This window comes from Meriones unguiculatus, chromosome 8 (assembly GCF_030254825.1).
Source record: "Meriones unguiculatus strain TT.TT164.6M chromosome 8, Bangor_MerUng_6.1, whole genome shotgun sequence".
NCBI classification, from domain to species: domain Eukaryota; kingdom Metazoa; phylum Chordata; class Mammalia; order Rodentia; family Muridae; genus Meriones; species Meriones unguiculatus.
Genome location: NC_083356.1, coordinates 118,689,041 through 118,715,001, shown reverse-complemented (window position 1 = coordinate 118,715,001; position 25,961 = coordinate 118,689,041). Strand labels below are relative to the sequence as shown.

At 37.3% G+C, this 25,961-nt stretch overlaps 1 protein-coding gene and 1 long non-coding RNA gene across 4 annotated transcripts in view; both read right to left on the bottom strand.

Annotated features, from left to right (window-relative positions):
- Positions 1–762: 762 nt before the first annotated feature.
- Atf2 (activating transcription factor 2) overlaps positions 763–25,961 on the bottom strand; it is a 68,158-nt gene continuing 42,959 nt past the window's right edge. For all 3 annotated transcript variants that reach the window (XM_021650430.2, XM_021650428.2, XM_021650429.2), the window contains 4 exons: positions 14,365–14,514; positions 13,035–13,241; positions 8,615–8,720; positions 763–3,365 (listed from right to left, as the gene is read on the bottom strand). In XM_021650430.2, the coding sequence (XP_021506105.1) occupies positions 3,139–3,365; positions 8,615–8,720; positions 13,035–13,241; positions 14,365–14,514 (690 nt within the window). In that variant the 3' untranslated portion in view covers positions 763–3,138. The remainder of the gene's footprint in view (positions 3,366–8,614; positions 8,721–13,034; positions 13,242–14,364; positions 14,515–25,961) is intronic.
- On the bottom strand, positions 22,342–24,996 carry LOC132655940 (uncharacterized). The gene is made up of 2 exons (XR_009593910.1): positions 24,252–24,996; positions 22,342–22,668 (listed from the first exon to the last, which is right to left on the bottom strand). It is a non-coding gene; the product is annotated as an uncharacterized LOC132655940 (long non-coding RNA).

The window sequence follows — 25,961 nt, the reverse complement described above, 5'->3', positions numbered from 1 at the left end:
ACCTTGTAGGAAAGAAAAGGGGTCAGTGAGGTAAGGGGAATATGACAGTTCCGCTGTCAAGGCCTGTGGGCAGTTTTTGAGAACTTATGCTTTGAATGAAAAGGGGACCCAATCTAGGATAAAGAAGGGCTGAGAACGTTTCAGAGTACTACTCTGGCTTCTCAACCAGGGATGAGTTATAACAAGAAGAACAGAAGGCAAGAGGCACGCCAACAATCTGAGAGAACCACGAGAACACGGGGCAGGGCTCAAACAGTGTAAACTCGGAGAAGTGGCTGCATTTTAGGTTATGTTGAAGGGAGAGCAAACAGCATTTCCTGGTGGGTTGGGCTGTGAGAACAAAAAAATCAATGGTGACAAAACTGTTTTGGCTTACGCAGCTGGAAGAATTATGCTGCCACCAACTGATGAGAGGACAGACAATGGAAGGTTAGTTCAGTGTTGGCTATGGGTTAAGGTACTATCTAGGGCAGTGACATGTGGGTTTCATGGTTGAAGTTGGCGTGGTCGGGGGGGCTGGTCCCAGATGGGGCATATAAAATGAAAAGGTCACTCACTACACGTGAATGGAACCTAAAGGAAACACAGAGAACAGAAGCAATACCTGTCAGTGGATAAAGGATTTTCCAAGGGAATGGACAGTATAGAAATGGAAAGAATCTCAGGTGCTTCTCAGGAAATTAAATGGCCTGAAGTGGGGAAAATAAAATTGGCAGGTATTACTTTGTGAAAGACAGATTAAAAACAAGCAAATTATAAACATAATTTAAAGATAGAATTTATTCTCTGATGGTTTAGTCATGCAAACTGTACATAAAAGAAAATAGTACAGTTTGTGTAACATTGCAAATATAAGGACTCAAAATGCTAGGTACAGAAGTAGTGTGACATCCTGGAATTCAAAATGTACTTTTGTGTGTGTGTGTGTGTTTATACAACTAATAATGATTTTTATTTGCTGAGTACAGACTGATTTACAACGAGAGCTTTGTCAATCATGGTAAGTTCGTTAACCGTTACATGACTTCTCACATCTATGTACTTCTACTTTACAGTTACAAGAATCTGTTACCAAAGAACCAAAGCTTACACAAATTGGAAGATGAAAAAAAAAAGTCAAGAGGGTGCAGAAAGTGAGACATGGAGGCTTCGACCAACCTTATCCATCTACAACAAAAAGAGCTTGTTTGGAGAATTCATGTTTTGTGCCTTTGAGACCAACTCCTTAGCATAACTATGACAAAAGCATGATTAAAACTGATTACTTTAAGTATGAGATCAGGTCAAAGTAATAGACACAAGTAGAATCAGCAACCAAAATGCACTCATTTTTAATAAGCCAAGTAATAAAATTCCTCTTATCTTCATACTTAAAAAGTCCTGAAGTGTCATTTATATAATTTGCATGTTTCCTCGTCTGGAACTGAGGCGGGTGGGATGGGCATGCCCCTGAACTCTGAAGGGGACTCCGCACAGGCTTTGGAAATGTCAGTCTCATTAACGATGGCGCTGAGACCATGGCAATAGTGCAGCATGGATGCAGAACAGACTACACGGCTTACTATACACACGGCACAGGTATTTACAGAGTGGAACCCTGCTGCAACGCCAGAAGTTGCTACTGGGTAGGACTCATGACTATTTTACAAAGTTTTCTTACACACAGCTACTACTTTTTAAATTTTTATGTTTAACAATTTAGTCTATTTAAAATATTGTACTGTATTTTTAACATAACTGCAGAATAAAAATAGATAATGGCACATGAGAAAAGTCAGTATTCCACAGATGACTGGATCATGAGCAAAGTGTGACTACAATCATCTCATCAGGACAGCTACATCACGGAATGTTAGTTATCCAAGCCTGCACAGTAATGGCATCTGAAACTGCAATCATCTACTGCCAGCATCACACTGAAGGCATCGTTAAACATTCAAGCAAGTATCATCGCTGGCATAAACTAGTGGAAGATGCACACATACGCACACTCATTCTCACTCACATTCCCACACTATAATTACATTGTTCTAAAGATAGATACTGATTTTTTCCACGAGAAACATTATCAAAATTGGCTACTAAAAGATGACAGTGCTTTCACAAGAATAAGTACACGTTAGCTCGCAAGTACAACAATGGGGAAACAGTCTTAAAATTTCTAAGTCATAATTTTAGGCTTTTCTGGCAACCACATTACACTTCATTATGCATAAACTTCTCACTTTGTTACCTGAAATCTGCAAAACAAAACAAAACAAAACAAAAACTACATGTAACAACAGAAACCCAAACAAAACAAACCCCAAATGACAAGAGCAAATCTAAAAAATTACTAGTCTGATAACCCTGTATCATACATCATATAATTTCATAGTTTTCAGTCTCAAGAACACAGGTTTAAAATACTGAATTTAAGACTTAAAAAATCAAGTCATTTTTGAAATGCTCAAGATTCCAAAATTTTTGTTTACATAATCTTAAAAACATTGTAGGGCGCTGAATGACCTTGATTACTCTAAAAATGTGCACACAGCACAAAATGTCTTACCATACTTTTACTCACTTAAAAAAAAGTGTTTCTAATATTCTTCCTTTTGCATAATGTGCAAAATAAAAGGCAAAAAGATTAAAAGGAACTTTCTTTCTCTTCCCTAGTGCCTTACAACTTTGTTCCTATTACAAAGTCAATAGGGATTCTGCAGAACTTTGGTATAAATGATAACAAGACTACCACCACAGCTCAGGTTGAAGGGTGGGCAAAGAAATGAAGTGGGAAGAGTGATTCAGTTAACACCCCCATTCATTAAACACCACTAAATCAAAGTGAAATAAACCACAATGAATTATGATACAATTTACACATTGAGCACAGAAAAAAAAAATCAATAAATCTAACAATATATATATATAAAAAGCAAAATCAGTCTTCCAGAGACTAAAAACTTATTCAGTCTGATCATCAACTGCTGCTATACCAACTCTAGAACAAAATTTAACTTCAAGTACAAAAAAAAAAAAAAAAAAGAAAGAAAATTACAACCACAGATTTCGCATAAATGCAAACTGGTCTTTCCTTGATTTCCCTTTGAAGTCACTAATAAGTATCTAAAGCTGTTGCGCACTTCAGGTCTTTAATCAACTTCCTGAGGGCTGTGACTGGGAGGAAGGAGCCATGACGATCTGTGAAAGTGCAGGCTCCGTGCTCTGGTCTGCCATCTGGGTGAGGACTGAAGTGGCCACAGCTTCTGCCTTTGGCGCTGAACTGACCCCATTGGATGTGCTGACGGAGCTGTGCTGGATCGCTTCTGTGTGCGGGCTGCTTGGCACGGAAAGGTCTTCTGAACTGTCATCTTTATCAGCAGCTGAGTGGTAAAAAGAAAACTACAAGTATTGACAAAGAAGCATTATTGAGTCCACACACACAGCTGGAGGGTATTTTATGGTATTGGTTATCCAGGACAAGCTGCACAACTGAAATAACTGAATAGTGCCTGCAGTCAGGACGGAGGCAACTGCGTCAGCCAACAGGTTAAGTGAAGGCAGAGCTGCATATCATGAGACCATCATGTTCATACTTGTTAAATAGGGTCAAAGAAAATGAATCAGAGCCACGTGTGCTGGTATATGCATTTAATTTCTGCACTCAGGAGGTAGAAGCAGGCAGATCTCTGAGTTCAAGACCAACCTGCGCTATATAATGAGACCTGCCAAAAAACTAACAAACATACAAATCAACCTATAAAAAAAGAGGCAGGATGAGGTGGTGGTATATATCTATAATCTTAGAACTCTCCAGAGGCAGACACAAAAGGATTGCAAGTTTGAGGATAACCTGGGCTACACAGTAAGACTTTGTCTTAGTACAACAAGAAAGTGAGGTAGGCCTTTGGAATATAGCTGCTCCGAGACAAAATCAAGCATGGGCTGAGCAACACCTTTAACAAAGTAGTCTACTCCTTTACCCGCTGCCCTGATTAAAAGATAAAAACAATTCTTAACCACACAGATAAATAAAATGACTCTTACATACAAACTGTATTTTCAATACTTTCCTCTGCATTTACCAGAATTATATTTTTTCTTCCTGAATTTTCATCTATTGCAATAATGGATGATTACAACACCTCATTCTAATGATGCGCACACATGAGAATAAGTAATGGTTAAAGACTAGCGGTCACTGCTGTTAGAACTATACAAATTAACTGCAATTCAAATACATCTTCATACAGAACTTAAGATACTGAAGCTGAAGACATTCAGGAAAGAGCATTCTAATTATTTGTGGAAACAAATCTGCAATATTTAGATCTGAACAACAAATCTCTTACATCTTTATTTTAGTAGACTAGAGTTTTATTTGGTGAAAAATCTGAAATTCAACAAAGATAAATATTTGCCAAATTTGCAAGTTCTAGGTACAAGGAAGACATGCTCAGTGTGGTCCCAGCCCTCTTTTCCATTGAGAACATTGTCAATGACACCATCCTTCCCTTTTTCACAGGTGGTCACTCTTCAGACATCTCTTTAATCTGCTCCTTATGTTTTTGGATTTATCACAGTGGCATATAATCCCTAAATGATACAGCTTAGTTTTGTCTGCAGCTACATAGCAAAAAATACCATCATACTAGATACATTCTTCTCATTGTTCCTTCCTTCTTTTAGGTTTTTAAAACAGGGTCTTATTGTGTAGCTCAGGATGGCCTTAAACTCATGGCCAATCATCTTGCCTCAGCCTCCTAGGTGCTGGGATTACAGGTGTATGATGACACGCCCAATTTGAATGTTTTCTTTTCCATGACTTGTTTTACTTGCATTAAAAGTAAGTTTTAGGGGCTGGGGAGATGGCTAACAGCACTGGCTGCTTTTCCAAAGGACCTGGGTTCAATTCCCAGCACCCAGATGGCAGCTTCCAACTTTCTATAACTCCAATTTCAGGGGATCTGACACCCTTATACAAATGCAGATAAAATAAAAAAATAAAAAAACTAAAACTAAGTTTTAGTTAAGTGTTTACAAAGTCTGCAGGCTTCCTAGTAGATGTGAGAATGCAGGCCAGAGTACTTACTGATGGCCAAATGGACCGTATAGGACAAGCAGCCCATGACTTGCTATGTAAGGGTAGACAGTGAATGCCTTGTGCAGTGAGAAATACTCGGTAAGTATAATGAATATAAATAAAATTCCTCATTTTGAGGATTTTCTCAACTACAGTAATTCTTGTAGGATTTATACACCAGCCTCACATCCAGGTACTTTTGAAAAGCAGATTTTAAAATATATTAGTGAGAAGAAATCCTATCTTTTCCATAATGTGCTGTAAGTGCAAAAATGTTTCCCTGAATCAAATCTGATCTCAAATTACAATTAAAAATCTCAATCCGAACTCTTAAAAGAATGTATGAATCAGAATACTGTAAACAACAATGGGTACTGTAAATACTTATAATTTTATTTTTCTGCCAATCTAGCAGTCACATTTAAACAAAATACTGGCAATGACAGTTCAAATGGAGAGAATACTAAAGAGCTGTTATCTATTTCACTACTATTCTTCAGCAAAACAACAGGCTAACCTTTGTCTGAATGCTAGGTTCTAGAAAAACATCACCTCTCAAAGACAAGGAGGCTGACTGGTAATATAAGAAAAAAAATATGAGAAAATGACTCAAAATGAAACAGTAAAGGAGCACTTATCAAAGACCCAAAGAATTGGCTAAGGTACATCTTTAGGCAGTATAAAGAACTATAGTTAAAAATAGGTAATTATAATTTGTGTATATAAAATACTTTTGCAATGAATTATACCTACACCTATGTCTCGCTCTAGGAGCTGAGGGGAGAAAAAGACCAGAATAATCAAAACAGTAGAAAAGACACAAGCTGAACTCAGAGAACCACTTTCACCTTAAAGCACATCAGAGGTTTGAAAATTCAAGTGCTCTCCCCCTCTGATGTGTCTGAGTTCAAGTGTGTGTGTGGAGGCCAGAGGACACTTTCTGGGAGTTGGTTCTCTTCCCAGCTTGTAAACATGGGGTGTCCTTTCTTGTTTGTTATGTCAACTACAGACGAGCAGGCTGTAGCTTCCAGATGGCTCTTCTGTCTCCTTCTCCAGAGGCTTAATAACTGCATCCCACTTTTTTATGTGGCTCCAGCGACAGAACTCAGGTCATCAGGTTTGGACAGCACATGCTTTGCCTGCTCAGCCATCTCGTAAGGCTGGTAATCCAAAGCTTTATAAAGTTCTTTACCTATGTTTATGCATATTTTCAACACTAAGCTTTCCTTCCTTTCACAATTATATAGCGAACAACACAATTTTAATTATATATGCTCATATAAAAAGAATATGAATTCATGACGATGAGATCATGAACTTATGTATTGAAAGTGCATTGTGATATTTTTTCAATCAGGTTTCATATTATTTAACAATCAGGGTGGTTTATACTCAGTTTTCCATAACTGACAGGTTTCCTGGGGTACAGTACAGAACCTTCAGTACTGAATCTCTAGGCAATGTTTCAACTGAGACCTTGCGACTGTCAGTACTGCCACTTTTACCTAAGAGATTTGTAGTAACTTTAAAGTTTCATTAAATTGAGCTTTCTTTCACAAATATTTTAAAAGATTTAGCTAGCCGGCAGTGCAGCTTACCAGCACTGATTCTGTGTGCTACACTCAGAGTTACAAATTTGTTGTTCAAAATTTATTTGCTTAATATCTACTAGTACCTTGACTAGCGACAAAAATCAGATTATTTCAAAATTTAAAATAGAATTTTGAGATGGACATGGTGGTGCACATCTTGTCTCAGCATTCTGGATAGGTGAATCTCTAAGTTCAAGGATAGCCTGGTATACAACAGAGTTCCGGAATAGCCAGGGCTACACAGAGAAGCCCCATCTCAGAAACAAAACAAAACAAAACCCAATAAATAAAGCTGAAATTTAAATTCTCAACTAATTAGATCATCTGAATTACTAATTAGTAGCAAACCTAACTACCTTCTAAGCAAAAATCTCTCTTTCATTTTCACAAGTGAAGAGAGTGTTTGTTTACTAAGAATTTATGAACGGAGGTTTTCAGTCATTTTACTCAACAACAGGTAGATACACTGACAGTTCTGATGGTTAAAATTGTGTAAAACAATCATTAATCATTGGTTTGCATATATTGCCTGCATAATAATTAAAATAGTAACAAATAGTAAATATAAAAGTAATAAATGATTTAAAAACTTAGAATATTTTCAATTACATATAATGTAAGAGTTAATTTCCTTCTAATTCCATAAAATCATTCATATATTTCCCTTTACACTATCAAAATCTAAGGCAGCTTTCTTGTTGTATAAAATCATACATGCATAATGTTGACTTCAGCAGCAACTATAGGAAATTAAGCTGTTAAACCAGATGGAAACCGAAATGGTCTCATCCCTACAGCAATTGCTGTTATTATAGGTCCCAACCATATTTCTACATGGTTCCAATTTACTCCGCAATGTGTTTCACTGTCCTGTCAAAATGACTAGATATCAAATAACAGAGATTTATATGCTCAAAATGGACAAAAATCAGTATTCTAAATATATATGGCAATTGAGAGTAGCTATGTCTACTGAATCTTTCAAATTAAAAAATATTGCTCATTTTGATGAAACTGCTTACAATTGACTACAAGTAAAGATGGTAGCCATTAAGTTTTATTGTAAGTACCTGAGGAACTGTTTACATCCAACACAAAATGTTTTCTTCTTTTGAATTACTGACATTGGCAAATTAAAATGAAGTGGATACATATGGTTGAAACAATCTTCACATTTACAACTTTCCTGAAATAGCACTAAATCATAAAAACAAAAGGCTGTGGGTTATGTATTATGAATGTTGCCTAATGTGTGCCTAGCTCTGTTATTTGTTAAAAATTTGTGTGTGACGGACAAAATTGGCCATTTTCTCCAGAGTAACAGCTGGTTCCCACACTGAGCGTCTTGTCAAGAAGGACATCAGAGAAAGGAAAATGCACAATTAACCTCTACAGAGCTGGGTACACAAGAATCTCATTTTAGGAGGGGAAAACATTTGGAAGGAAATTTATAAATACATAATTTCAATACACTTCTGTTTTTGCACTTTCATGACTAACGTGACAGGACACATTAATGCTCACAACCATACAAATACCATCCAATGCTGACATTACCTAAGGAAGAATAACAGGATATGATACCATAATTGGATACGATATGGTTTGATGAAGACAGGTGATTAAAAAAATCTCATTGTTACAAAACAGGACAGTAAAGGAAAAACTGTTCGGCTCTGTCAACCCAAGACAAAGTGTGCCGTCCTGTGACTATAAATGACTGCTGACAGTACAAAGCACACTTAGACAGGCTGGTTAACCAACTGTGAGCCACACTAATGCCTGCAAGAAAAGCTCAACATAGGAAAATTCTTCCCACCCCAGGCTATAATAATCTTGCAGAAATTCTGATATTTAATCCTAAGTACTCGAACTGCAACCTTCATCCCTGTTTGTTTTCCTGTCAGCTCTGCTCGCTCTGGCAGCCTACAGCTGGAGGTAATGGAACATTACTCACTATGATAGCCAGACTTCTTCTGCATGGCGGTTACAGGGCAATCTTTATGAGCCAGAAGAAGCTGTTTCAGCTGTGCCACTTCATTTCTCAGCAGGGTGACTTCGCTCTGAAGAAGAAACAACTCATATGCCTTACCAGCATCAGATAAAACATATTTTACTATTTAAAGAGAGTGAGGCTTGGCTTAAGGTATAATAAGTGGATCTTCTTGGCAGAACAATAAGGGACATATGCTGTTTATATAAATTTAATCAGTATATACCAGTTTTATGTTTTAGCATTCATATAGGTCTTTTAGCTTAAAAAGCTAAAATCATATAAACTTTATAATTGGTTAGCCTAGCTCACTATTTGCCATGGAAATTCCTATGCATTACAGGTTACTCACTGAAGGTCATTATTGCAAATATGTTACATGCTTTTTTGATTATTTGAAAACTTGAAAATGTCAACAATCAATGAATTTTCATTGATTACATTCATCTTTTCTTTTTTTAATTTATTACAATTTATTCACTTTGTAGCCCAGCTGTAGCCCCTCCCTCATCCCTTCCCAGTCCCGCCCTCCCTCGTTCTGTTCCTTCCATGCCCCTCCCCCAGTTCACTGATAGGTGAGGTCCTCCTCTCCTTCCTTCTGACCCTAGCCCATCAGGTCTCATCAGGGCTGGCTGCATTGTCTTCCTCTATGGCCTGGTAGGGCTGCCCCCCCTCCCCTCAGGAGGAGATGATCAAAGAGCAGGCCACTGAGTTCATGTCAGACAGTCCCTGTTCCCCTTACTAAGGCACCCACTTGGGCACTGAGCTGCCATGGGCTACATCTGTGTGGGGGTTTTAGGTTATCTCCATGCATGGTTCTTGGCTAGAGTATCAGTCTCAGAAAAGACCCCTGTGCCCAGATTTTTTTGGTTCTGTTGCTCTCCTTGTGGAGCTCCTGTCCCCTCCAGGTCTTACTATCTTTCCCTTCTTTCATAAAATTCCCTGTACTCTGCCGAAAATTTGGCTCTGAGCCTCAGCATCTGCTTTGATACCCTCTGTGGTAGGCTCCTGTCCTACTCCCTGTTTTCTCCCTCTTCCGATGTCCATCCCGTTTGCCTTTCTGATACATTCGCCTTTTAAAAATGAAAAATTCATCCTGGAAATGCAATTAAGCAAGTTTATAGTTTAGGAACATTTATTCAAGAATCATGGCTCGTTATACTTTTAAGGGGGGAATGTTCCCAGCCCCTTTGTTTTGTTTTGCCTTTTTGAGACAGGGTTTCTCTGTGTTGCCCTGGCTGTCCTGGACTCACTTTGTAGACCAGACTGGCCTCAAACTCACAGAGACCTGCCTGCCTCTGCCTGTCCCAGTGCTGGGATTACAGGCGTGAGCCACCCTTGGATCTTTATACTCATTGCTGAGTACTATGCTGGGCACCAGAACCAATGAAAGTGAATGTACTGTTAAACAGATTTGTTGCCTGTGACATACACATCTAAATTTAAATGTTATTTCAGTGGTGTCTCCTTTATTTCTTACAGCAGAATGAGTACATCAGCCTTTGTTTAGGATGCATTAATTTACTAAGTTCCACACCAAAGTTTCAAATTGAACAAATCTACCTAATTACTTTGGTTTAGCCCTATATACTAAAAAGTAGAAACTAGTGATAATTACCAACACTCATGAGTTAGAAATATTATGGGTTTAATAAATTAGTAACATTAAAAAAATCATTATACATGTTTCTTTTCATTTGGACTTTGATTAACTAACCATGAATCTCAAAGTATTAATAATAACCAGAAAGCTGAATATAAACTATTTTTAGTGGATTACTCTTTAGGCCTTCCTAAGTGACTGACAACAGAAACAAAACCATGAGAACAAAAGTCAAACAATCTGGGGCTGGTAAAATGGCTCAGTGGTTAAGAGCACTGGCTTCTCTTCCAGAGGCCCTGAGCTCAATTCTCATCAACCACATGGTGGCTCATGACCATTAACAGAAACTGATGCCCTCTTCTGGCATGCATGTGTACATGCAGACAGAGTAGGCATACATTAAAAAAAAAAATCGTCAAGCAATCTGAAAAGCAAGTGTGTGGAAGTAGTTTTCCACACCCCAACAACACTGGCAACATATTAAAGCACAAAACACAACTTTATACTAGTATAACCCTAAACAGTAAAAGGTTAGAGTACACTTAGAATATTGTATTTCAGAATAGGTGGTGGGACTGGAGAGATGGCTGAACCAATTAAGAGCACTGGCTGTTCTTCCAGAGGACCAGGGTTCAATTTCCACCATCTACATGGCAGCTCCAATTGGAGGGAAAAAACGAGGAGAGAGAAATATAAATAAATTATAATCTCAAATATTTTTAAAAAGGGTTTATTAAAAACAACAAAAAGATACACTTAAGTCACTTTGTTAATATAAATATCTGAAAATGTAAGCAATATCCTAACAGGTTTGGCAAAGAACAGTTTTTGTGGTTTACATGTAAATGTATGTATCAATGTTTCTTTCTCTCTCTCATTCTCCCCCTCCCCCCCAAGACAGAGTTTCTCCATATAGCCTAGGCTGTCCTAGACTCACTTTGTATACCAGGCTGGCCTCGAACTCACAGAGTCCATTTGCCTCTGACTCCCTGAATGCTGGGATTACTGGCGTTTGCCACTGCACCTGGCATATAATATATCATTTTACTTAAAAGAGAAAATAGGGTGCTGGAGAAATGGCTCAGAGGATAAGAGCACTGATTGCTCTTCCCAAAGGTCCTGAGTTCAATCCCCAGCAACCACATGGTGGCTCACAACCATTTAAACATGAAATCTGGTTCCCTCTTCTGGCGTGCAGGTGTACATGCTAACACACATTGCATAAGTAATAAATAAATAAATCTTTAAAAAAAAAAGAAAAAAAAAAGAGAAAATAAATGTTATTCTAAGAAGCCATGGAAGTTTCTGAGTAAATTCATTTGTCAGGATGATAATAATACTTCTTACTATATCCTAGTATACATTTGGAGTTTTGGAGTTTGTCCTTTAGTTAAGTCTTGATCAGTTTTTTTCAAATTACTGGTTAGATGGTTAAAAATAAGTTTTATAAAAGACAATCTATTTGCCCTAAAATAACCAAATCAACAAGCAAAATGCAAGAAGGGCTAACGGATGTCTGTCTCATATATGAAAGCTTGCTATAAAATTTAGCTTGGGTAAGTGCTGTACAGGATGATTTTCTAAGCATTTAAACAGTTACATTTGATTGATTTAAGCAGCAGGTATCGTGCCCTCTTACTCATATAGGAAGATTCACTTAAAACTGTGAATGGATACTCAACAGACTGATCTAATCACACATTCACAACGTCAGCTACTTGAAAAGCTGAGGCAGGAAGATCTTGAGTTTGAAGCAAATCAGAGTAATTTAGCTACCCAAGCTAAAGTTCCAAAATAATAAAGGGGGTACTAGTGGTAGAGTAGTGAGGCCCCAACTTCAATATCTAGTCCTGTTTAAAAAACAAACAAACAAAAAAGCAAAACCACCTATATTAATAAACTACAATTTATTAATATTAATTTCTAATTAATTGTTAGTTCAAAAGATAGTAATGGAGAATATACACAACGTCAAAAGCGAAATGATGAAAACAGGAAAGAAAGAAAAAGGAATAAAAACAAAGAATGAAAGAAAGGAAGCAGGAAATAGAAGAGAAGGAAAGAAACACATCTGGTGCTACCTGATATATCACATGAAGTCCTAAGAAATATATCTGAGGCACATCGGCAGGGCAATATGAACTCATATATTCTGCCACTGGCCAAATTGTACCTGTTCTGTGGATAATTAGAATCCTTCAGTTTTTAAAGCTGTCTATTTGAAAACTGCCACTGAAACAACTTTATGGATAATATAAACCAAACCAAAAGCCCCACAAAGTCCCCAAAATGGTGATATTTTCAAATTTTCTGAACTTTATAAAGTTCAAGCAAGGTAATTATGGTGTTTGTGTACCACACAAACAGTTAGACATAAAATTTCTTCATTGTGCCAGTACTGAAAGTTTGGTATTGCTTCAATGTCAGCATTTACAAGGTTTAGGAAACCAGTTTACTAATGAGTCCACATGCAGTAAAGATCATGTCCTAAAGTCTTTGATATTCATCTTGAGAGAAATGGAAAAACCATGCTCCTAGCCAGGTGGTGCTAGCACACACCTTTAACCCCTAGCACTCAGAAGGCAGAGGTAGGTGGATCTCTTTGTGTTTGAGGCCATCCTGGTCTTCAGAGTGAGCTCCAAGAGACAGCCGGAGCTATACAGAGAAATCCTGTCTCGAAAAACCACATGCACGCATGCACACATGCACGAAACAACAACTGAACACACAAAAAACGGTTCCTAACTAATAAATAGAAGTAAACTGTGTTTATTCCCATACCTGCAGCTGGCCATTTAGTGAACTCAAGTCTTCTGCTTTCTTTTCTAAGGACTGAACCCAGACTTTTCTTTTTTGTCTGCATCTTGAAGCTGCTGCTCTATTTCGTTCTAGAAATTTCCTCCTTTTCTCATCAGGATCTTCATTAGCTGCTCTTCTTCGACGGCCACTTGTGTTTTGGGTCTGTGGAGTTGTGTGAGCTGGAGAAGCCTGTGACAACATGGAGATAAGCTTGTCACATGAGTGTGTCGTGAGTGAATTAACACGGGCAAAGCACAGTGTAACAAGGAGTGTTGCTAGGTCGACGCTGGGCACCTTGATGGCATCGGCACTCTGGAACAAGATGAAAAGCACCTTGTGGCTGAATCCCTTTCAAATAACTACGGCAACCTACAGTGAGTGTCTTTCTCATGGTCTGTGTATTTTTTTACTGTCCTGTTAAAGGAATTCTGCTATATTCATACATCCATACCTTGCTCAGTCAGAGAAGATTCCTTCTGTAGGAGATTGGGGAACAAATACTGAAACCCACAGCTGCACAGTAAAACTTTGATAAACTATGTTCTTTTTAAACAGATTACATGTCATTCAATTCTTTGAAAACTACTCACTATAAGTTTATAACTTTTTTCAATTGTTTTGAAATAAATTTATTAATTATGCCAGTTTCACTAAAAGTTATTTTTACAATACTAGTTATTTTTTTTCAGGTAAGGAAAACCCACAGAAGCCTTGATTTTCACTAATGGGCCAGCTTGGCTATCTCTGTTCAGCCCAGGACATGAATGAGACCATATAGTGTACAGGACTGATGTTAGGTTATGTTAGGTACCTGTCTTAAAAATCCCAAATGGTGCCACACAATATGGCAGTGTGGGAGACAAAAAAAAAAAAGTTCTGAGGGACGAGAACTTCTGACCAGTAGCATATGACCCAAAAACATAACCCTGAAAAATTATTACCTATTATTATGTATATGGCATGATCAAATACATGTGTTTTTACAAATACAAGCTCAAGATGGGCTCTACAGGCAAATCATCCAAGTATTTCTTTCCCTTAAAATACAAAATAATCATTTAGCCCCTTTGTTCAAATACTCAGTACTAAGAATTTATACAGCATTAGGACTGGATATGGCTCAGCAGGAGAGATAATCTATCTTGTTTGAAGTACTGGATCCAATTTTTATCAACACAAAACAATTGTCAAATTAAGATATATTTATAGTATATTCACAAGCTTACAGACTAAGTATACAAAGAAGTCACATAAGCTTTATTTTCCCTTTAAGGATAACCAGAGTGGTAAATGAGGAAGGCAGCACACATACCGGAGTTTCTGTAGTGGAGGTGGCTGGCTGCTGCAAGGACTGTGGGCGAGATTCTTCTGGCTGCGTCCTAAGCAACCCACTGCTATGACCTTTTACAGTATCACCGTTGGTAACTGGAGGGTGTTGCTGGGTCAAAGCAGCTTTCAATCTCTGAAATGCAAATACCACTTTTAAAAAAAATGGTTCCTGTGTTACACACTAATCCTACTCTTAGCATACTTTTTGACTAACACAAAAGACAGTGTTTATCAAGGAACACACGAATACATTGGGCTTTTAAATTTGCTTTCATTTATTTTACTTCACTGGATTACAATGAATATCAACATGACAAACTGGGACTTTGAAAAGTTTCTCCGACACTCTGTCCGGCAGAACAACAGGACTTTACCCTATGCCCATACCCCTATCAGGCTATGCCCAGATTCTAAGATTTAATTCTCTTCTTTTCCAGACTTGGATCTATCTGATCTCTGCTTTTAGGCTTTTAGTGTTAGCTAGGATGATAACCTGATGTTCCATTCTAAAATGTATTTTTTTTTGTGTGTGCGGTATACACTCAGAAGTCAACTTTTGAGAGTAGGTTCTTTCCTTCCACCATGGATTCCAAAAGTCAAACTTTAAACTGAGAGCTATCATAGAGATCTGATGTTGCATTTTTTTTAGGGCAGTAAAAGAATATGTCATACTAAAGAACTCAAAATGTAAATCTATGGTCCTCTCCCTCCTTAGTAGAAAGACCACCTCCTCCTTCACCTTTTAGGATTTACTTATATGTATGTTTGAGTGCCTACATGTATGTATGTACATAGTGTTATATGCCTGGTACCCATAAAAGACAGAAGAGGGTATTGAATGACCTAGAATGGAGCTACAGGTGGCAGGCTGTGAGCTGCCATGTAGGTGATGGAAGCTAATCCAGGTCCTCTGCCACAGAAGCAAGTGCTCTTAAGCACTAAGCCATCTCCCCAGCCTGATGAGATCTATTTATTCTTCTTTATTTTGCCAGTAACTGAATTAGACCCCAGGAACTTTGATCATATGACAGATCCAGTGTTGGAATAATGCCTTAGGTATTATTGATACATTTCTTTATGAAGATACAGTTTGAGCACACCTTTAAAAACTATCCCTGGGGAGATGAAGAGAGCTCAAGACCAGCCTGTTCTTCACAGGGGGTTCCAGGTCAGCCAGAGCTACACAGTGACACCCTTTCTTTCCTTCTTTCTCTTTCTCCCTCCTCCACACACCAAGAGAAAAGACTGAATGAACAAGACAAGTTTATTCTGTAATTAGTTGCATGCAATTTATCTTATCTACCAATCAGATAATAAGCTCTTTAAGAGCAGAGGTTGTCTTATATATTTCTCTGTATTTTTTTTAGCAACTAGTTCATTGATTAATAGAAACATGATTAATGAGGGAACTTCAGTGACCTAAAAGACCTGAAGCCATTATCACTGACATTGCTCTTACTAAAACTCAGATGTAGGCCTTAAGCCCCAAATATCTGAGTCAGAGATACTTTTATCTATCCACCCACCCTTCTAAGTACTACAAAATGAATTTAGGGCTTTGTGAATGCTATGCAACCATTCTAACATTGAGGCATACCTCGGCCTCTACATTTTCTTATAAGACTTAGGTATGTATCTGGAGAAAAAAGTTATCTATACATGTGTGGCTCTGTTGGTGTGCAAGAGTCATATTGTAGTTGATCTAGTGCTTTTTCCAAACTTGCTGGTTGTAAATATAACTGCATGGAATGTGAAATGCTAAACAGATCACTGGTAATTATTACTTGCTGCTTTCTCTGAGGATCTAAGGATCTCAAGAAGAGCTTTTGAAAAGGTTACTACATAATTCTAAAATTCCTTTCACTTATTCCAATGAACACAATTTAAAAAATCTAAAAATACTGAAATATTATGGACCACAATACATGGTCCATATCCATAAAAACTGATATATAAAAATGTGACCAGAATTCACCTCAGATCATTATTACATCTGTTTTAGTGGAGTTTTCCTCTTTAAATGGATAAGTCACACTTTATAGATTAGATAACCAACCATCATTTGACTCAAGGTCATATATAGCCATTAAGCTAACACAAATACCAGGTCTGAACAGACCTAATTTCAAAGTATACACTCTGCCAGGATACCACGCTGTATATACTGTCCTTAGTATTACTAGAAAATACAGAGAACAGAAAAGAACATCTGAGACTACATGGTTTAATTATTCAAATAAAAACCACTGGGGACTAACTGAGAATGACAAGCTTTAACCCTGCCAACTGCTAAATCACATCATCCAGATCAAGTGTCTTCCTTTCTCCTTTCTGGCTGATTTTATGAATGACAAAAGCACAGTGTTCTAGCATCTTCACTGGTCAGCACACACAATTTATTATTAAGCCTTATACAACTAAGACACAAACTTAGATTTAACTCTCTCAAACTACAACTTTGAACAAATCATCAGTTGTATCTTAATTTAGAAAATTAGTGATATACTTCCTCTTTATGTGCCTCTAATATGTGGATAAGCCTAGAATTGAGATCATTTTCCTACACAGATGTAGCCCATGGCAGCTCAGTATCCAAGTGGGTTTCCTAGTAAGGGGAACAGGGACTGTCTCTGACATGAACTCAGTGGCTGGCTCTTTGATTACTTCTCCCTGATGGGGGAGCAGCCTTACCAGGCCACAAAGAAAGACAATGCTGCTAGTCCTGATGAGACCTGAGAGGCTAGGGTCAGATGGAAGGGGATGAGGACCTCCCCTATCAGTGGACTTGGAAAGGGGCATGGGAGGAGATAAGGGAGGGGGCTACAGCTAGGATGCAAAGTGAATAAACTGTAATTACTATAAAAAAATGAAAAATTTTAAGAAAGAAAATTAGAGATAAATTACAAGTAAAAATTAAATATAACATGCCAAACTAACTAACCTATATATAAAGGGATTTCTCAGATGATCATTTCTTTATTTTAAATCTATTTTTTAAAAGTTTACTTATTTTGTGTGTATGCACATATACACCATGGGAGCACGGGTGGAGGTCAGAAGACAACTTGTGGGAGTTGGTTCTGTCTTTCAAACTCAAATGGTCAGGTTTAGCGTCAGGTGCCTTTATCCACTGAGCCACCTCACTAGCAGGTTTCCTTCCTTCCTTAAAAACTGTGTTTTTGGTATTTACTTATTTATATACATTGATGTTTTGCCTGCGTATGTATGTATGTATGTATGTATGTATGTATGTATGTACATCAATGTTTTGCTTGCATGAATGAGAGTCAGATCCCCTGGAATAGGAGTTACAGACAGTTGTGAGCTACAGTGTGGGTACTAGGAACTGAACCTGGTCCCCTGGTAGATCAACCAGCATTCTTAACCTCAGAGCCACCTCTCCAGGCCCCTCATTTAAGAGGGGGGAAAAAAAAGCTATAGAAGCCTGCAGGTTTTTAGCATAGGAGCAAAGACTCAGGAGAGTTTAGTTTATACAAATTTTTATTTTCCAAATACACTTGGGGATCATCTGAAGCACTGGTGTGGTTCAACAGTCCATAAATAAATGATGTGCAAGACCACGGAGTGCAGATGTGACTACTGGTTCCTCCTTTTTCCCTTTTTTAATCAATTTGTAACAAATACACATACAAAAAAAGAGTAACAACAGACAGGATGATGCTGAATGGATGGATTAAAACAAATTAGATGACTAACCAAATTAGTAACTGACTAGAATCGGAAAAATTTAGGAAATTTTTAAGAACTGAAGGCAGAAAGATAAAAGCTAGAAAACAGCATTGTAGGTCACGTCATATAAACAGAGGAGAGAGTCTGGAGAGGTGGTCAAGCTTCACATTTATGCCTTTCATCATCAGAATGTTAGACATCAAAACACAAAGAACAATTCCAATTAATTGATGCTGGAGTTTCATTTCTAGACATTAAATGTACAATGTATTCAAAGGTTGAGCTTAGTAAATTTTGTGTTGGCAAAACATTTTTTAACTCCTTAGGCAGAAAACATCGTAGAATTTAAAAGCATTTAGTTTTATCGTCAAGAGCTTAACTCAGAATTAATGAAATACAGTAACTGCACGTAGGGGAGTCAGAAGCACATAAACATCACTCTCTTGAATAATCTTTAGTAGGGCAAGTCACTACCACACAGAGCACTCACAGCATCAGTGCTCATTTGTTCTCCCCCTTGAGTACCCTCAGGGATACAATATCATCCAGTGAGGAAGCACAAACGTTTGTTCCGTGCTCTTACACTGATGACAATGGGTCTGACTTATAAAATGGGCCACTGGGTATAAACTAAAAAAGATTAAACAATGTGATCAAAGTAGTCAGTAGGGGCTGGAGAGATGGCTAAACAGTTAAGAGCACTGGTTGCTCTTCAAGAGGAACTGGGTTCAATTTCCATCACCCACATGACAGCTCACACCTGTCTGTAACTCCAGCAGGCAAAACACCAATGAACATAAAATAAAAATAAATTATAAATTCAAAAAGAAGTCAGTAAACCTTCACAAAACTGATACAAGGATATCTAAGATTCACTCATCCTCACTTATTATGATATTTTAAAGGCCAAAAGAATTAATGCAAAACTAAATATAATGGACAGCCGTTTTACAAATAGACCTTTGGGACAAGCAGATAGACAGAAATCAATCACCATGTTACAAGTGAAGAAACTTCTTGAAGACTGAGGTTTCTTCTTAATATCACAGAATGAATTAAGATAGAGATAAAAGAAGGAATTCTATTGGCTGGCAGTCCAGTATTTTAAACAACAGTTCAGCAAAAAAGTTTTAGCCTGGTATTAAGTATTCTAAGTACATCTTCAATTAATTACATATCATATGCTGCTAATTCCATACTAAGATCAACATTTCTCTCAAAAGAGAAGCTTAATATAAGTAAATAAAAAGTGAGTATCTAGAGGAATAAAGGTTAAGCACTTAGATAAGACTTAAAGGGGCTATAATGTGCAGTAAAATCGGCATAGTTTTAACTTTAGGGTAAAGGCATTCATTGTTTCAAAGAATAAAACATATTTCTAAGCAACAAACAAATGTGTTTGTGTTTAGAATTAACTTTTCATGATATAAATTTCAATTGCTATACTGAAAGGGTTTTTTTTTTTTTTAAGAGAGACTATGCCAAATAGTTAAAGGAGGAATAGTTTGTTGCACTGACCCATCTTATACACTCATTCTTCAGAGGTGTTTGCTTTAAAAAGTGTTATTTATATTCTATGTTTATGCAGCACCTGAAAATAAATGTTATCACATCTGTCAGAACTCGGTAGGAACAAACTACTCCATCATAGTTCAAAGAAAAAGATAATGTGCTCTTGGAGCAATTTATGAGCAAGTCAGATCCATATTTCATATGTGCCACAGAAGCTCATCAGAGTGATAACCCTCCTTCTCCTGGGTGTTAGTCTACCATCTGCTGCTGTATTACTTATCTTTATTTTGCAACTAATTAACAGCATAATCTTCTAAATTCAGCAAGTTAATTATCATTATTGTGGTCTTTGCAGTATCATCAGTCCTCATGAAGTCTTGTCTTCCTCCCCTAGAGAACACATGAAAATGAAGTCGGCAGGGAGAGGGTCTGTTTCTTTGGTGTGGGCTCATTAGGTGTTTGCTGATTAGTTCGGCATGCAGAGACAGGTCAGAAGAATTCTGCTGAACACGAGGTTCCATGCAGGGCCCAGCTAAGTTAACGTAGGTTTCTGAACACTTGCCAAGATGCCCTCTGCCAGCTTTCAGTAGAAACCCCCTGCAGAAGAACTGCTGGCTGCCCACTGTGTGCAAAGCCATTTTCTGGTTTGTCACACAAGTCTTAAGGAAGTCGCTCTAAGGGAACTCACTTTATTAAACCTGAAACTGAACTCCAAGGCAATTAACATCTTACTCAAAGGAGTGGTTTTTTTTTTTTTTTGCTTTTTAAATTATATATATTCAGAAGTGACATTACTAAAGGAGTAATATAAAAAATAAATATATATGGTTTATGGACTTAATGATAAATCCCTTAAGCCTAAATTTCATGAGACTTAGTGTAAGTTTACAGAAATTCACAGATCCTGGTAATTCTTCTATAGCATTAACAAGTACTACTTGTGAATTTCTACTTATTCCTGTATCAAAGGAATAATTCCAAAGACTTGAAAGTTCCTTAAAATTTTTTAAAAGCTTGAGCTGCAAATTTCAGTAGAAAAACAAATGATCTAAATTTTATATTTGAGGTAGACAAAAACACATACTATCTACCTGCAGGCACTGAGTATCTGAAAATTAGAAAAATTAAAACATATGTGGCCATCCTTAGATTCAAAGTCAAGTTTCTCAACTGTAGTTTACCTGGATTTCAAACCTGTCATTGCTCTTCAACTATATTTTAGTAACAATTAGCCATGTCATACCATAGCAGAACCAAAACTGTTAACTATATAGTTAGTAACAGATTAAAAACCAATGCAGTAAAGTAAGTTCTTGCAATGAAGTAAAATAAGAGAGATATGAAACTCAAACAGGATGCTTCAAAAAGTTCAGATGGAGGGGCCTGGAGAGATGGCTCAGTGGTTAAGATCACTGACTGCTCTTCCAGAGGACTTGAGTTCAATTCCTAGCATGCACATGGCAGCTCACAGCTGTCTGTAACTCCAGCTCCAGGGATCCAACATCCTCACATAAATGTACATACAGTCAAACACCAATGCACATAAAAATAAATAAATTTAAAAAAAAGTTCAGCCAGGGGGATGGAAAGATGCTTTGGCATGAAAGAGCACTGGCTGTTTTCTTAGAGGAGCAGAATTCAGTTCCCAGCACCTACAAAGCTGGCACACAGAGTCTGTCACTCTGGGTCCAAGGATCCCATATCCTCTTCCAGTTCACTGCGCACTGCACACATGTGGTACATAAACACTCATGCAGCAAAACACCTATGCACATAAAATACAAATACATAAGTAAAGTAAGCAAGCTTAAAAGTTGATGTTCAGCGCCAGATGTGTGGCATACACTTCTAATCCCAGAACTTGCAGGGCAGAGGCAGGCAGAGCTCTGAGTTTGAGGCCGCCCTGGTCTACAAACTGAGATCCAGGATAGCTAGGACTAAACAGAAAACCCCTATCCTCATAAAACCAAAAAGAAAAAGAAAAAAATGTTCAAATGGTTCAAAGCTAGTATCACTACTGTAGTGAGAATTCTAGAGTTTTGGTTTTTTAAAAAAACACAAAAATATTCTGTTTCTGTCTTAATCAGGGGATATGGGACTGCTTCACAGGTGACATAATTTGCCTCGAATTTTAGCAGGGGTGTGATTTTGCCAGCTGCTGATAGTTTCTGTGATTTTGTGATGTTTGGAATTCTGTATATTTTTCAGAGGGTATGTAAATGCTAGAGCCCTGAGAGGCAGGGTGGGTTGCTGCTTGGTGGTTGGATGCTGCTGGTCATAGTCATGTACAAAAAAAGGAGAAAAAGAAATTAGATGTCCTCATAGCGAAGATCAAACTTGATGCCCCTAATCAGTAGGACACAGTCTAATGATAACGTTGCCCTTTCCCCCTCTATCCATTTTCCTCTCCTGTCTAGTGCTAGGGGGTTGAAATGGTGCGAAAAGGGTGGAGAAGAGTAGAAGAAAGAAGAACCCACAAAACAGCAAAGTCTGGTTACAACTACCAAACAACAAAGCAAAATCCAACTACAGTAATGAAAGGAAAATTGAATTTGAGTAGGAGCTACAGACAGGTAGAGTCAGGATAATTTAAACATTACACAGATGGAGGCAAGAGAGCTGGAACTCACACATGTGAAAAACATACATGGGGAGTTTAGCCTCTGATGCAGGACATCATTTATTTGACAATTAAGATGCTGCTGTACACTTGGATAGGAACTCAGTAGCAACCTTATTCAGAAGCTGGACATTGAAATTTATGTTTTTCAAATATTTTTATTACATTTATTTATTTACTTATGTATTGTGTTTGCATGAACACATGCATGTGTGGTGGTCAGAGCTGGTTCTGTCCTCTACCATGTAGGTCTCAGGGATCAAACTCAGGTCATCAGATTTGATGACAAACACTTCATCTGCTGAGTCACTGGCCTCTCTGGTCCTTGAAAAGTTCATTTCAACAAGGCTTGGTTGCCTTTAATCCCAGCACCAGTGAGGCAGGGGCAGGATCATCTCTTGAGTTTCAAGGCCATCCTGGTCTACGGAGTAAGTTCCAGGACAGGGCTATACAAGAAAATCCTGTCTGGAAAAACCAAACCAAACAAATTAATTTTAAATATGTAAATTGTACTTATTTGGGAACATTGAGAACCAGTCTATTGAATTTCTTATCTTTCTTTCTCTTTTTTTTTTTTTTTTTTTTGGTGATAGAGTCTTGCTAAATTGCCCAGTTAGCCCTGAACTCACAATCCTTCAGACTTAGCCTCTCAGTTCTGGGGTAAAAGGCCACAGTGTTTGGTTACTCTTGGATTTCTGGTTAAATTGCTTAGATTTACAGACTAAACAATTTAGTTGTATGATCTTACCGTAAGCATTAAGATAATTTTAACTAAGCTTTTAAATGACTGATATTAGGATATTTCAGAAAATCAAGCCGTACTATGTTGATCAACTATTAAAGAACTTAGGAAAGTTTCTTAGACAACTAAGAAAAAAATATATTGAGTTTACAAAAGTACAGCAAGTTTTAAATTTCCATCTTGAGTCTTTAAAAAGCAATTGTTATAGAACTGTGCTTACAAGTTACTTTGAAAACTATTCAGAACTATTTTAAACCTGTAACTTTAATAGATATAAACTATTTTTATTATATTTTAGTGTAAAGTGTTTGCTTGTTTATTTATTTATATAGTATTCTGCCTGCATGTGTGTGTGCACGCCAGAAGAGGGCACCAGATCTCATTATAGATGGTATTGAGCCACCATGTGGTTGCTGGGAAATGAACTCAGGACCTTTGGAAGAACAACTAGTGCTCTTAACCTGTGAGCCATCTCTCCAGCCCTGTAAATTGTTTTTAAAAGTAATCTCTGAATCGTATTTATGCATAAAAGTCATCATGAGCCTGGTAACAGTGGTGGTGCATCATTTAGTCCCAGCACTCTGGAGGCAGAGGTAGAAAGATCTCTAAGTTCGAGGCCAGCCTAGTCTACAGAACGAGTTCCAGGACAGCCAGAGCTACACAGTGAAACTCTGTCTTGAAAAAAACAAAAGCAATCCTCATGAATAACATTAATATAACAAAACAATGAAACCGAAATATCTCATTCATAGGATACAATCCTACTGCTCTGGGCGTTGAAAACAAATCAACAATTCCATTCTAGAAAATAAAACTCTTGACTATCTCATTATAACTAAAAAGATACAGAAGAGATTGCTTGATTAATGTCTTAGGACACATGAAATTTTTGTTAAATAAATAGCAAGGGACAGAAATAGCTGTAAATCAAATATCTGAAGATCACCAATGATGGCAAGTTCTCACATGATTAGAATAGAAATCAGTAAGAAACAAGTTGAAGGTCCCCAAATATTTGAAAATTATATAATACATTTCTAAATAACTCACTTGCCAAAGAAATCACAGCGAAAATTAGATTCATCATGATGAAAATTGAGTACATCAAAATTGGTGAATATAAGAAAATTTACAGCTATAAATTTACAGCTATATAATAAAAAGTAAAAAAAAAAAAATTCCAATAAATGGTGTAGGCTTCTATTGTAAGAAGATAAAAGATTAGGAGAAAGAAAAACTTTAAACTTAAAAAATACAAATACAGCCTTATTAAATGTGAAAGTGACCTGAGCATGGTAGCTCATACCTGTAATTCCAGCACTTTGGAGGCCGAAGTAGGCAGACTGCTTCAAATTTGATGTCAACTTGAGTATTAGGCCAGCCTGGGTTACAGGGTGAGAACTTGTCTCTAAAATTCAAGTTGTAAATTTAAGAAAAAAAAAAATTAAAATAGATGGGATGTAGTTCAATTGACAGGATGATTGCTTCACATGCACAAAGTTCTGGGTTTGATTTCTGGCACTATATAAAGTACATACCTATAATTCTAGTATTTAGGTAGTGGAGGCAAGAGGATTAGAAAGACAAGGTCATCCTTAACTATACAATAAGCTTGAGGCCAGCCTGGCTACAAATAAAAAAGGTTAAATGTATATCTGACTTAGCAATTGTGTTCTTCAGGTATTTGTTCAAGGAAATACAAACAATCATGTCCACAAAGAGACACACAAGAAGATCTGCAGTAGCTGAGACTGTGAGTGTTGCTTAGTGGCAGTGACCCTGCTGAGCATCTGTGAGGCCCTGGATTCAGTCTCCATCACCGCAGAGATGAGACAAGACAAGAGAATAACAAAATTCCTTGGTGGCTTTACTTATAATAGCTCAATACTAGAAACTAAGTGTCTGTCACTGAGAAAATGGACAAAAAATTGTAGTATGCTAATACAATGAAATACTCTGTACTAAAATGAAGTTACAATATACTCATCTACATGGATGACTCAGAAATATATGCTGAGCTACATACAAAACAGTATATAATGAGTCTATTTATACTAAACTAAAATTTATGGTGCCAAACCACAAAACTAATTAGAAAACTTTATGGGTGTATGTTAATGGTCTACTTGATAACAACAGCACACATTACATGAAGAGACATATTTACCAGAACTTTATAGAGCTCATTTCAATACATATAAAATTTACATTAAAATCTATGAAACAATAAATGGATGTTAGGTTCAGCTAAAATCTGAACGACAGCGTATCAATTATTAACAAATGAAGCTGGATGATAGGTACATGGTAGTCTCATATTATTTTGTTTACTTTTATGTATAAAAGTACATATAAACAATTTCCATCATTAAAAACTTAAAAGTCAGGCTGGAGATATGGCTCAGCAAGCAAGAACACCCAAATGGATTCTCAGCACCCATTTCAGGTGCTTCACAAGCATCTGTAACTCCAGCTCCATCTGGTGCCTCCGACTCCAGAGGCACCTGCACTCATGTACACATATTCAAAAATATACAAGTAGATACATGCACATAATTAAAAACAAAATAAATGTTAAAAAGTTAAAACAAGAGGAGGTATGGAAGGCACTAACCCCACACTTCAGGGGTAAAGTGTTTGCATGTGCCTGTAACTCCAGTGCTGGGGGCTGTGGAGATAGGTGGATCCCAGAGGCTTGCTGGCTAGTCAGTCTAGCTCAGACCCTGAACTCCAGATCCAGTGAGGGCTCTGTCGGAAACAAAGTGTGATGGAGAGACACGGCACCCTCTCTGTCTTCCATACATGCATGCACAGGTGCACACATCCACTTACAAAATTTGAAAAGTAATTTTTATTTAATCAAAATTAAGAAAATCATATTTTTCCTCTAACTAAAATTCTAATAAGAAATTGAACTGGGTTGTTAAATTTAAATGGGTCATTCTGACTTCCCTAGTTTTCAACTAATGATTCACTGGTAACTTGAACAGATGCTAGGATTATGGTTCTTATAACC